The sequence below is a fragment of the Nannospalax galili genome, unplaced genomic scaffold (genome assembly GCF_000622305.1).
Source record: "Nannospalax galili isolate Female #2095 unplaced genomic scaffold, S.galili_v1.0 scaffold427, whole genome shotgun sequence".
Taxonomy (NCBI): domain Eukaryota; kingdom Metazoa; phylum Chordata; class Mammalia; order Rodentia; family Spalacidae; genus Nannospalax; species Nannospalax galili.
Window position 1 is genome coordinate 491,317 of NW_008356259.1, and position 13,062 is coordinate 504,378.

The 13,062-nt window shown below is 37.0% G+C and overlaps 1 protein-coding gene across 1 annotated transcript in view; it reads left to right on the plus strand.

Annotated features, from left to right (window-relative positions):
• Positions 1–13,062, plus strand: part of Adamts19 (ADAM metallopeptidase with thrombospondin type 1 motif 19) — a 318,916-nt gene that overhangs the window by 215,313 nt on the left and 90,541 nt on the right. The window contains exons 11-13 of the mRNA XM_008854345.3: positions 2,135–2,236; positions 8,224–8,354; positions 9,540–9,712. Coding sequence (XP_008852567.1) covers positions 2,135–2,236; positions 8,224–8,354; positions 9,540–9,712 — 406 coding nt within the window. The remainder of the gene's footprint in view (positions 1–2,134; positions 2,237–8,223; positions 8,355–9,539; positions 9,713–13,062) is intronic.

A 13,062-nucleotide genomic window follows, 5' to 3' on the forward strand; every position in this document is an offset into this window, starting at 1 on the left:
TGTTTAGGAATTAAAATTATCAGGCCAGAGATCTATCCATTTATTTATAAATAGGTCTACATGAACAAATGAACAACTAGCTTTTGGGGTTTTTCAAGAACTTAAAATATCACAACGCAGCAATATTATTTTGGCATTCTTAAATTTTCTAAATGATTTTCTGAGAAAAAATCAGCAAATAAGAAGCACATGAGGTGGGATAAACTGTATTCAAAGTCGTGCATGAAATGTTTTGAAGCAGAGAAAAATTTTGTCGAAGTATATAAAGTGAAGTAAACAAATTTTCTCACTCATAGTAGACTAGGACTTTAGAAACTTATAAACAGTTAAGAAGTCTAAACCTTAAATAAAATTAGCCAAATATTTTAGGAATTTTGAAAGACTCAATATGAGAGTTATAACAGTCCCATTTTAGGTATTAGTTTAAATGTATTCTCCCCAGTGTATTTAGTAGATTTGATTGCATGTTAACTTTAAGTTTGCTTCAATTTCCCTTCTGTCTTATACATAACCATCAGAGTAAACTTTAGAAGAATATCTTTTTACTACTAACCTTCCAAGCAACTGCTAAGTGGCTTCTCTTTTCCTACTTTTATGAAGTCCTTAGTCCTTGTGCCTTCCCCATCCCTTTGAACAAAATGACACATTTATCAAAACACACAGGCCACAGGCAGTGTCATCCCCTCCTCATCTGCTTCCTCGCTTTTATTATTATTTTTTTTTTGGCCACTCTTCCACTCATGTACTTCCAAGTGAGCTCTTCAGTTTAAAAAAATTGTCAATAATTAAGTTGGCTTTTTTTTAAAAAATAATGTGTTATTGCTTTAATATTTTACTACAGGGCACAGATTTGGCTAGAATGTGCTAGCCATGTGTATTGCTGATCTTTTCACAATAGCTAGGAAGTGAAAACAAATATCCCACAAGGGATGAATGGATGATGAACATATGGTCCACTTACACTACTGAGTTGGCATTTTGATTGAGATTGCATTGCATTTTAGATTCCTTTGGTAATACGAGCATTTTCGCAATGTTAATCGTACCAATCCATGAGCGTGGGCTGTGTTTCCATCTTCCAGTGTCTCCATCAGTTACCTTTTTGGTGTTTCTTTTTTTTGTTTTTTACTTTTTTGGTGTTTTAAAGTTTTTATTGTAGAGGCCTTTTACCGCCTTGCTTAGGTTCATTTCAAAGTATGGTGTGTGTGTGTGTGTGTGTGTGTGTGTGTGTGTGTGTGTGTGTGTGTTTTCTCTGTGGTGAATGGAAGTTTCTCCCTGGTTTCTTTCTCAGTGTGTTGGCCATTGGTGTATTGGGAGGCTGCTGGGATTTTTATGTTAATCCTGTAACCTGCCATTGTGCAAAGGTTTTTATCAACGTTAGAAGATAGACACAGGTTTTAAGTTTTCTTTATACCCGGTTCTCATAATTGTAGTCATGGCTACCATTTCTAACACTTTTCTCTTTCTCCATTTCCCAAGAATTCCTTTTTTGGTCTATGTCTCAACTACATAATATTAGTATTTTTAAATTCCCTTTAACTTTTCACTAGTTTATTGTATTAATGATTATTAATGTCTGAAATGCATCCATACCTCAGTAAAATGGCTGATAATGATTTATAAATGTCTGCATAGAGTTAAGGGTCATCTGTATATACTAACCATGGGTATAAAATAGGGCATATGTGTGAAAGAGGTGTTTGGGGAGGAGTGCTGAGTTCATAGCACAAATACATGGGTTCAGTGGTGGAGTGCCTACCTAGCATGTGCAATACTATGGTTTTCATCTCTAGTGATGCAAAGAATGGAAAAATAAAATTATTTTTTCTCTATTTTGTCCCATAGAAAGGAAGATATGATTTTTAACTCTCCATACTTCTGCATAACCTCCTGTGATTTATTAAAAGAGGACATTTTGAATACTGAAATTTATTAGACAGATTTTCTGTTATATATAAGCTTGTCTATCCCTGTAAACAAGTGATGTACTATTTCATTTATATTTAATATTGAAAGTACCTAAATGTATTTTCACTCAAACACATTTTGTGGTATCAAAAATAACTCTCTCAAATTGTTGGCCAGAACTCAAAGTTATGACGTCGTTCCCCGTTAATTGTACCCTTGTTTGCAGCATGTCATCTGCACAGGATTGTGGTGCAAAGTAGAAGGTACAGAAGAGTGCAGAACCAAGCTTGATCCTCCAATGGACGGGACTGACTGCAGCCCTGGGAAGGTAAGTTGCCTCCCCTGCCTAAGTTAGTAAGAAAGAAATAAAACCTGAAAAACATGATAGTTGCATCTCCATCCATCTGAACATTGGTCAGATAATTTCAGTATACCAAAATGTTAATATTTCAACTACATTTAATTTTAACCTTTGTGAGTTTTCATATTCATGGTTGTTTTGTTAATACTGAAATGGTGAATTTTTATTAATGTTGATAAGTATTATGCTGACAGTCAAGAATAAATACTACTTTCACCAAAATGTGAATTCATATTCTTTTACTATTCAAATAAACATAAATGAAACAATAACAGATAATAGAATAAAGAGTAAAATTTCCCAGACCAATCCATTCTTAAAAGTATAAAATATTGTCTCAGAAGTACAACTACCTATAATTTTTCATTTGTCAATATAAGCATCATCAATAAAATAATCAAAATAAATCTCAAAGATTAATTTTAAAATAATTTTTAGTAGCTTAATATTGGAACTTACTAGTACACATTTCAAGATCAAAACCACATTTCCTATAAGGAATATTGAGTAGGTGGGTCTTTCTTGTATTTACTTACAATCATGATTAATCAAAAAGTAGCAGGTCAATAAATAAATTTTTAACCTCTATTCTATGACAGCACTTTGGACTGGCTCTCTCTCCCTACTCATTAATTGTAAGATAAGAAACTTTGCCCTGAAGAACATGACTGTTCATTAAAGTAAACCATAACATAAAACCTACAAATCACTTGAAGTGAATCACTTAAGAAAAACTAACTTGCATGAAGTGCTTGTTTAAAAATCATCAGTTTGAAAAATGCATGGAAGTCTAGAAATTCTCCTTCTAGAATGTCCTACATACTAATCCTTATGCATGAAGATGTTTCTACATGTACTCTCACACACATGCAGATATGCCTGTGCGGTGATGCAGTTACAATGTGAGGAGAGGAAGGGTGATGGTGGGTTGTTATAAAAATGAGGTAGATGGGTATTAACAAAGATAACTACAAGATAATTCTGTTTAAATGGTCATATCAGAAATACTGATATTCCATAATACCACTTACGGTTTCCTGAAAACAGGGTGCCTGCAGATGTAAATATATGCACAGAGTTTTTACACTCATAGAAAATATTCCGAAAATGTTAAGAAGTAGGCATGGGTTCCTGGGCCTGCTATTGACAGTGGATAGTTGCTGGGGAGGGAGAATAGTTCCGTCTTGAGGATGTGGCCACTGGTAGGGTTCCCATGCCATATTGGATGGCCCCACACCTGTGTACATATGGACAGCATTAATAAGACTTAGTGGATTATCAACAACCACAAAAGGAGAAGCCATGAAGCTTGGAGGGGGATGTGTTTGGGGAAAGAAGGAAGGAGTTGGAGGAGGGAAATGGGGGAGTGACATAATCATATTTCATTTTATACATGTAAGAAACTGCCAAAATAAATTTTAAGTGAGTGCATTGCCTGCATGTATGTAAGTGCAGTCATGTCACTCAATGCCCACTGAGGTCAGAAAAGGGTGTCAGATTCCCCTGAAACTGAAGTCATGGATAGTTGTTAGCTGTCATGTGGGTGCTGAGAATCAAACCACAGTCCTTTACAAGAGCAGCCAGTGTTCTTAACTGCTGAGTCATCTCTCCAGCCCCAAGAAAAATTCTTAAAAGAGTGTACTCTTTGAATTATATCTCAATATGTGACACTTTTTTTAGACAGGATCTCATTATGCAGCCCTAGCTGGCCTGAAACTCACTATATAAACCAAGCTAGTCTCCACCTAACAGAGATCCATCTACCTATGCCTTCCGAGTGCTGGGATTAAAGGTGTGCAATCCCACCCTGAAAGTGGGATTGATGGATGGGGTTCGGCAACAGGAGATATGAGTGAACACGGCTATTTGAAACCATTCCTGAACTATTTAGTATAAGCATATACTTTATGATTTCTTTAATTAAAAAAAGAAAAAATACACATTGTTTACATTGAACCTACTTTTGAAAAGTCTATAAGGGCCTTATCACTGAATACTCTCAGTAAGAAAATGCTCCCTGGACGAAACGTCTGTGAACTATCAGTAAGTTTATAGCCTGTGTCAAATATCTTTTATATGAAATTAAATGGAGAAAGAAGGTTTGGTTCTGTTTTGTTTTTCTCAAGTCATACACAGAGGTAAACCAATGTGGGTTTATCAAGGAAGTCTTATGATAGCATTCTGAACAATTTATTTCCTGAACCATAAAACTGGAAGGGCAATAGTTTGCATCACCCCTGAAACACAAACACAGCCCACAGGGATGATTAAACGCTGTCAGGATCGCTTAAACAGAGCACAAGTCATTCTTTTACTTAGTTCCTCAACTTTATAATCTGAACTTCTGAATACTTTTCTACTAGAATTTTGTCTTCTCCTTGTTAAGAATAATCTGTGTCCATAAAATCTCTAAAGCAAACATTCTTTCAGCCATCAAAAGTCTAATTACTCATAAAAAATGAGATGTTTTCCTCTATGACAGTGTTATGGATACTCTTTTAGAGGATCTGAAATGCTTTGTGTCTTCAAGTAACTGATGAACTTCTCATTTCTTCTGGCCATGTGTACCACATGTGCCAGCTGTTGTAGGAGCCACCATACAGACAGCTGCCAAACTTGCTGCTGTGCTTATCAGTTCTAAAGTAATTAAATGCTTACGAGCTAAACTAAATGCTTCTGGGTATGTGTGATACAGATAGAGAAACGAAACTGGAATTCTTGCTTGCAGTACCTTGGTGTTATGAATTGAGTTGTATAGTTCTGTTATTCTGATGATTTTGAAGATAGACATGTACATGCTATTGTAGATAGCATTTTACAGAGTATAAGAAGCAACCTGCTTTCTTTTATTTTTATATCATCACCTTTGTATCATTTCTAGCATTTTACAATTAACAGTACAGAAATTCATGAGTTAGTAGATAATTTATTTTATTTCAAAGCAATACTATTATTTTACTTATGGTGTTTGCTTAGAAAAGGAAGAGAGGAAAGGAATGTTCAATAGAAACAATAGAATTTAAGTTGTGTTGAAGGATTCTGTATAACCTATTTACTTTTTAAGATACTTGGAATTGCTCTCATCATCTACTGGACACACTGATGATTTTCATGTGCCGACCACTGCAGTGAGCATGTGTAGACAGCTCTCTGTCCACCTTCTACCTCTTTTCAGTTCCACCGTGTACAGACGGTTCATTTAGTGGGTGGCTAGGCTGGTTTGACTTCCTCACAAACCTCTCCCAATTCTGTCCCTATGAACCTAATTGGCATGTCCACTTAAAAAAAATTCATATAGAAATATAATCAGATATTTTAGGGCATATCTTGCCCTAGAAAATAATCAATACTATCTATCCCATTAATAATTTTGTAAATCTGAGTTTGTAGATAAGAGGATTTTTGAGTTTTTAAACCATGTGTGGTATTTTTTGAGGTTACAAATTACAAACATATGGTATGAAACATGTTGCTACCAAACTTGTGGAAAATATCATTAGGAATATATTATATAGTAATTTAAGCAAAACATCTGACACTTTCCTAATATGGAAGCTCAGCACCACCTAGATGACACAAAAGTAGGCCCGTCTCCTTTGATCCAGAGAGCCAGTGCCTGCACAATGACAAACTTCAGATTTTCTAGTATGTTTTCTTTAAATATCACTGGTTTGCATATGCACCTCAGCTTGCATATCTGTTTTCATTTTTCTTCATCTGCCAGATATGATCTAGTTTAAATTATATGCAAGCTAGGTCCCAGTCTTTTGCAGAATATTTTTAGTTTCCTGTGAACTCTTGCCCAGTCTGTCAATGCCAGCTTGCTGCTAAATGGGCAAGAGCTGTGATACACACCCTGGGAAAAATAAACACCCTACAAGCAGGCCAAGCCCTGTGACCAACTCAAGTTTGACAGTTTTCACACTGGAATTTTTCCATGAGTGCCGTGACATTAAATTCTTAAAACCAGTGAGTAATGCGAGAGCTTTCACTTTGGTCCACTTTTTTCTGGGTTTTTTTAAAGTTTTCAGATTGTGTCTTCCTACAAAATTTGAGTTTATTGACTAACAAACTTGGCATGCTCCATCCTGTTTTGTTGAGGCTTACTTCTTCTCAAGATGAAAATTTTAAATTACTTAATCTAAGAAGTTGAATTTATTTTTGACATCAGAAAAATTCACAGGGATTGATTGGGTTTTGCATATACGAGTATCAGTTGAGCTGAAATAAATGTCTTCTAATCTTTTAAAAACTGTAAAACGTATTATCAAAATAAATTTTTTAATTTTTTTTCATGTTTTTTTGAGACAGAGTCTCCCTGTAGCCCTGGCCTGGAACTCACTATGTAGACCAAGCTGGCCTCAATCCCACAGAGATCTGCCTGCCTCTTTCTCCCACAGGCTGGGTTTAAATTCATGTACCTCAACCTAAATTTATTTGTTTTTATGGATATGAGTGTTTTGTCTACATGTATTTAAGTGCAGCATGTGCATATAATGCTCTCAGAAGCCAGAAGAGAGTGTCAGATCTCCTACAACTGGAGTTACAAACAGTTGTTAGCTGCCATGTTGGTGCTGGGAACCAATCCTGGGTCCTCTGCAAGAGTAGCCCATGCTCTTAGCCCCTGAGCCATCTCTCCAGCCCCTTAAAATAATTTTAAATTCAGAAATTAATAAAGATCTGAGTAAATAGAATTTTAGTTTGGTTTATGAAAGTTCATTAACAGCATTATTGCAATGATACCTACAATAATATATTTTTGCTGACCTTTATGAAAGGTCACTTGTGTTGAAGGGTAACTTCCTAAAAAAGGGTAACTTCCTAAAGAAGCCTTTCAGGTGAATGGCTAAATGAAAGTCATTCCCAGCTTGGAAATGAACAAGCTGGCAACCAGCGTTAATTGTACTTCCCTCATACCTCTGCAAATCTTGATGCCCTTGAGTGCTGGGAATTCTCCGGGGCCTGAAGGATCACCTCTCCCAGCCCTGTCATTTTACAATTACTGATCTAAATGGACCTTATTTTTCAAACATTATTCTGGGCACAGTTGTATTGCCTTTCACCTGTTTCCTGAGACAGTGTCTATGTGATTTTCAGGAGAAATCATAATGCTTTTGGTCACATACTCTTGGCTACCAATCCTCAATAATCACAGAAATAAACTTCTGTACGGCTGCTGTTTACCTTCATGGAAAAGATGCTTAAAATTTTAAAAAGAAAGAAAACAGGAAGACTACACTCCATTCATGTTCTCATGGTAACTCTTCCCAGTTAAGGATATTAAATTAGCAGTGGCATATGAAAGCCAAATGCAGAATTCCACAATCCAATTGCCCAGATCTTTCAAAACTGACTTTCAAAAGAAAGCTTTCTGTGGTATTAGTGGGAACTTCTTCAGGAGTAAAAACAAACAAACAAACAAAAAACCAACAACAACAAAAAGAAAGTGCTAAAATAAAGTCATACTTTCAAATTTCAAAGCAAGAGTAATCTGATTTTCTGATATTTCAAATCAAAATTAAGTTTGCTGAAATCTCTGCTTTAACCTAGATACAGGTGGATATATTTTTTATCTTTATACACATGACTATTCTTTTTGCTTTCTTTTCACTTTTTAATTTATGTTTCCTAGAATGTATTATTTACTATTTTCTGCTTTTGCACCCTAAAATTCCCTCTCCAACATTTCCACCTTACATGACCCTGAGTTTTCTGCATTATAGTAGCAAACCTCTGCGCACTGTTTTCATGACACCACCGTGTTACTGACCTCAGATCTATGAGAATGGGCTTCAATTTTGCCGTTATCAACTTACTTTAGTCTTTTCCGTTCTTCGTATTTTGGACTGTAGTGGACCTAATGAACTTGCATTAATTCCAGTGACTATGTAGGCCAGTAAATGATTTTCAGTTGTGCCCTGATTTGTTCACCTAAGACATGCCTTTTGGAATAGTGGTGTAAGGCTGGACAGTGCAGCAGCAGGCCCTCAGGACCTGAGCACCCCGCTGGGGAGTGGAGCACCTGGAGTTCCTGCAGCCGAACCTGCAGTTCTGGGATCAGCAGTCGCGAGCGCCAATGTCCTGGGTAAAGTCAAAGGTCCTGAATTTGCGGGATGGGGTTTTTTTTTCATCAGTTTTGAAATATAAAATTTTTACCAGTAAATTATATTGGAAAACACAAGAAATCGTTTCAACAGCAGTACACTTTGGGGGAAAAACATAAAAGCTCTCCTTTAAGAAACAGTAATGCCAGCCCCTTCTAAAAATAAGTAAGAGACTGTTTTTTGAGTAAGTTAAATAAAATGTACTTAGAGGAGCAGCAGGGGTGGGGGGGTGCATTAGAAAAGCTGAGAGAAGAGTTAAGGGAATTCTAAGAAAAGTAGGAAGTTGAGAGAACTTCAGAAGGGCAGAGAACGAGAACCAAAGGGAAGATGTCGAAAGCCAAAGCCAGAAACAAAGCACGTGCAGCTGGGGTCATTGCAAGGTCAGATTGTTCAATGCCTAGGAGATCCTAGGAGAGGGTAAGAGTCACTCAGCTTGTCCATGTGGAGTTCAGTAGCATAGCTCAGTCATAAGCAACCTCAAAGAAACGACTGAAAACACATCTTTAATTCTCCTAAGAACCTAATTTACTAATGGGCAAAGCCTTTAAATTTTACAATGAGCCTCTGTCCTTGAATTCTGTGTTTTACTTTCATCTGAAGTCAGCTCTTATCATCCATGTATTTTTAAAAATTATTTATTTAATAACCATATAATTAGAAGAAGGATTTCATTACAACAACATTGACATATTCAATAACAATTTCAGGAGCTAAGATGCATCTCTTTCAACCTTGGCTGTAAACTTTTAGGTTTACAGTTGAATTAATACAGTTATACAATATTATACTCCGTATAAACCGTATGAGACATAAAATTAAATGAGGTTTTAAACTTTAAAAAAGATCTCCATTTCAATATTAAAAGTTTCATACAGAAAAATTCATTTTTAATACAAGTGACACTAAGATGCACATGTGTTTCTAATCTCTTTATATCTGATTATTACTAGTCACAGTCAGTGATGAAGATTGAGATTTGTTTTATTTTTAAAAAAATAATAAGCTTATGAATTTCCTACTATTATCAATCATTTAATATAGCCAAGCTTTAAAAAAAAACATTTTAATTTAAAGGATTCTATTTTATAAATATAATGATTTTCAATTTTAAAACTTGGTACTTGTGTGAAAAAGATGAAATTGATTATATGTATTTTCTTTTTTAGGCCAGGCTCTGAACCAAGGGATTGTAATGGCCCCAGAAAACAATATAGAATATGTGAGAATCCACCTTGCCCTGCTGGTTTGCCTGGATTTAGAGACTGGCAATGCCAGGCCTATAGTGTTAGAACTTCCTCCCCAAAGCATGCTCTTCAGTGGCAAGCTGTCTTTGATGAAGGTAAGGTGGAACCATTCTCCACATCTGAATGCAAAGCATCCTTTAGTATAGTACTGCTGTTATTTTACAACTATCTTAAGGTCACTTGTGGACTTTGATCTTTTTCTAACTTTGCTGGTATATAACAACCACAGGACTAAGTATGCTTTAAAGTTATAGTGAGGAATAACTAACATTAAAATGTAATGAAAATATCACATACTGGTTAGGATGAATATATGGACATTGCTGATAGAAATATAAAATGATATAGGCACTTTGGAGAATAGTTTGGAAGTCTTTAAAATAATTGAAACTTACATTGAAAACTGTGGAACTTGAACACTTGGGTGATGGAATACTAGGCAGCAAGTGCTATGGAATTATGCAAAACTCAATGGATCTTAGGGCATCATGCCATATGAAAAATGCCGTCATGGAAAGCCGTATGTTATGTGACCCACGGAGACAACATTTTGACGTGGAAAAATTACAGAATGGAAAACAGATGATTGGTACCAGAGACTAAAGGGGGTGCTGGAGAAGGGATGCTGTTAATATGAACCCATGCGCTGATGGAATAGTTCAGTGTCTTGACTGACAGTGGTTACGTGCACCTATATGTGCTATAAAATGGCACCAAGTTATACATACACAGTTACCAGTGCATGCTTGAACTTGGTATTTTACTATAATTACTGAGATGCAGCCTTTGAGGGTACCTGAATGAATAGTGTTTGAGGCATTTCTCGACTATTTCTACAGTTTTCTGTAAATCTTTGATGAATTCTAAATAGGACTTTCAAGAACTTGCTATGCCACTTCCTTAGTTAGGGATGATAACACTTCCCCCAGGTGATGGACTTGGGTTGCAGTAGAAGAAGTGGTGATGGCCTCTCTGACTTCATCATACCTCCAGTCTTGCCTGCACTTCTTCTCTTAGTCAAGACAGACTGTGATTTCCATTGTTTCCTAAAGACTTTTGACAGCCTGAACTCCCCTGGCTCAGGGCTTCCCTTAATAAAACCACTCTTTCAGCTCAAGCACAGAGCACACAAATAGTAATGGGGTATTTCAGATTCTTCTACTACATAACAGACAATAAATAAATAAACCATCAGATGACCTCTCTGTCTCCCCACTATCGCAGACTGAGGCTTCACCCTACCCACAGACATCCATTCCATCTGTTTTCTACCATGCAGCAAAATGTTGATGCCTCTTTGCAAGGCCATTCCCTCCACTGCACGCCAGATGGCCAGCCTCTTTCTCCCCATCAGTTACCTACTTTCTTTTATATAGTTCAGCCCTTCAGTAAGATTATTCATTATCAATTCTTTAAGACATGGAGGCCTCTCTCACCAACATGTACAGACCATACCCCCAGTCATGGCCTCCCTGAGAGTGGGCTCACTTTTCTCCCTTCACAGCCTTCTGCCTCTTTATATCCAACCTGGAGTCCCCTCACAGAAATATTGATAACGTGCTTGAGGAGTCTCATGGAGATTAAATCTCATGCATGTATGCCCTCTCCTCTTCTTACTTGAGTTTCAGAACCATTGAAATGAGTGACCAGCCCTTGCAGATCACGCACTCCTGCCCCTAGGAGTTACTAACTCAGCAGAAAGCAGACCTACACCTCGGCTGCCATCTTTGCCTGTCCAGATGCTTTTCTATTATGTTTTCCTCCTGGAAACAGTTCAAATATGTAAATAGATCATGAATTCATGCCTTCAACCACACCTTGTGTGTACAACTGACTGCTTGATATTTGTACTCAGATACCTTAGGCCTAGTCAGCTCTTCTTTTTCTTTTCCTATTTCAGTGAACATAGCACTAAAGTTTCAGCTATGTGAAACATAATTAATGAGCTTTCTGTAGCTTTAATTTCTTCCTCAGTTGCCTCCATCATTCTTGTTTATAAACAGATAGATTTTACACCACCCCCAGGTAACTGCTGTTCACTTTTTGGAGCCCTTAGACCAAGGAGGTTTTTAGCATCGTATTCTTTAATTTGCAAGCTTTGCTTTCACTCCCTATTTTATTTGCCTTGAAACTTTATGATGTGGGGGAGAGCAAGTCAATTTTTACTAATTGCTTTAGGAAGCAAGAATTCCTCTGATCATTCAAATTGGATGTGCTCCTTCCATGTATCCCAAAAGCAACTTGTAAGAGCAAACTTTAATGTGTCTCTTTCCCTTCTAATATCTGTTCTGAAGGTTGTATCTGCCATATATTAAACTTCTGGTAAATTTTTATTACATAAATTTGTGTATATTTTCAATATCTTGTCTTTATAAAAGTTTATTCAATAAGACTGTTCACATTTTGGAAATTATCTGCTATTCTGAAGGTTTATCCTGTCATTATTTCTAATTGGATGTGGGATTTAATAAAGGTAAATCATTTGATACCTACTTACTCAAGAAATGAGTGAACAAGACAGGTTTCCTTCAGATTAAAGGAAAATCAGAGCCACAATGAGCATCAACTTAATGCTGTTAGAAATCACAGTAAATGGGGCCAGTGAGATGGCTCATTGGATAAAACTGCTCACCTCACAAGCCTGGTGACCCGGGTTTGATCCTAGAACACATGTTGGAAGAGGAGATAGACTCTGGAAAGTATTCTGACTTACAAACCCACCCCCAAAACACACACCATGCAAAGAGGAACAATAAATAAAATGCTTTAGAAAGAAATCATGATAAGGGGGCTGGAGAGATGACACAGTGGTTAAGAGCACTAACTGCTCCTGCAGAGGACCCGGGTTTGAGTCCCTGCACCCATATCATTACTAACAACCATCTGTAACCACTAACAACCATCTGTAACCTCATTTCCAGTGCACAGGGTACACTTGCATACATGCAGGCAATTCACTCATACACATAAAATAAAAATAAATCAAATATTTTTTAAAAAAAACAAATAATGATAAATTCCTGACTTTTAAAGCTATGTTTATCATCAGTGAGTCATACTATTTATACAATCAGTAAGCGTTAAAACATATTTCAACTGAGAGTGATAGCACACACCTTTACCCAGCACTCAGGAGGCAGAGGCAGGCAGATCTCTGAAAGATGTAGGCTAGCCTGGTCTACATAGTGATTTCCAAGCCAGCTGAGTCTACAGAGAGACCTTGTCTCAAAAATATATACACGCTCTCCGCGCCGGGACTCCCTAAGCGACATTCACTCTTCCATCCCCCGCCTCGCCGTTCTATACTCCTAGTTTGGGCCCTGCACCATTCCTAGTCTCGGGGCCCCAGACACCTGGGGAACCAATACTGTTTCCTGATCCTTCTCACCCAGAGCAACTCAGTCCTTTTCTTGGGCTCCAGGAGCACCGCTTCTGGTCCTGGCCC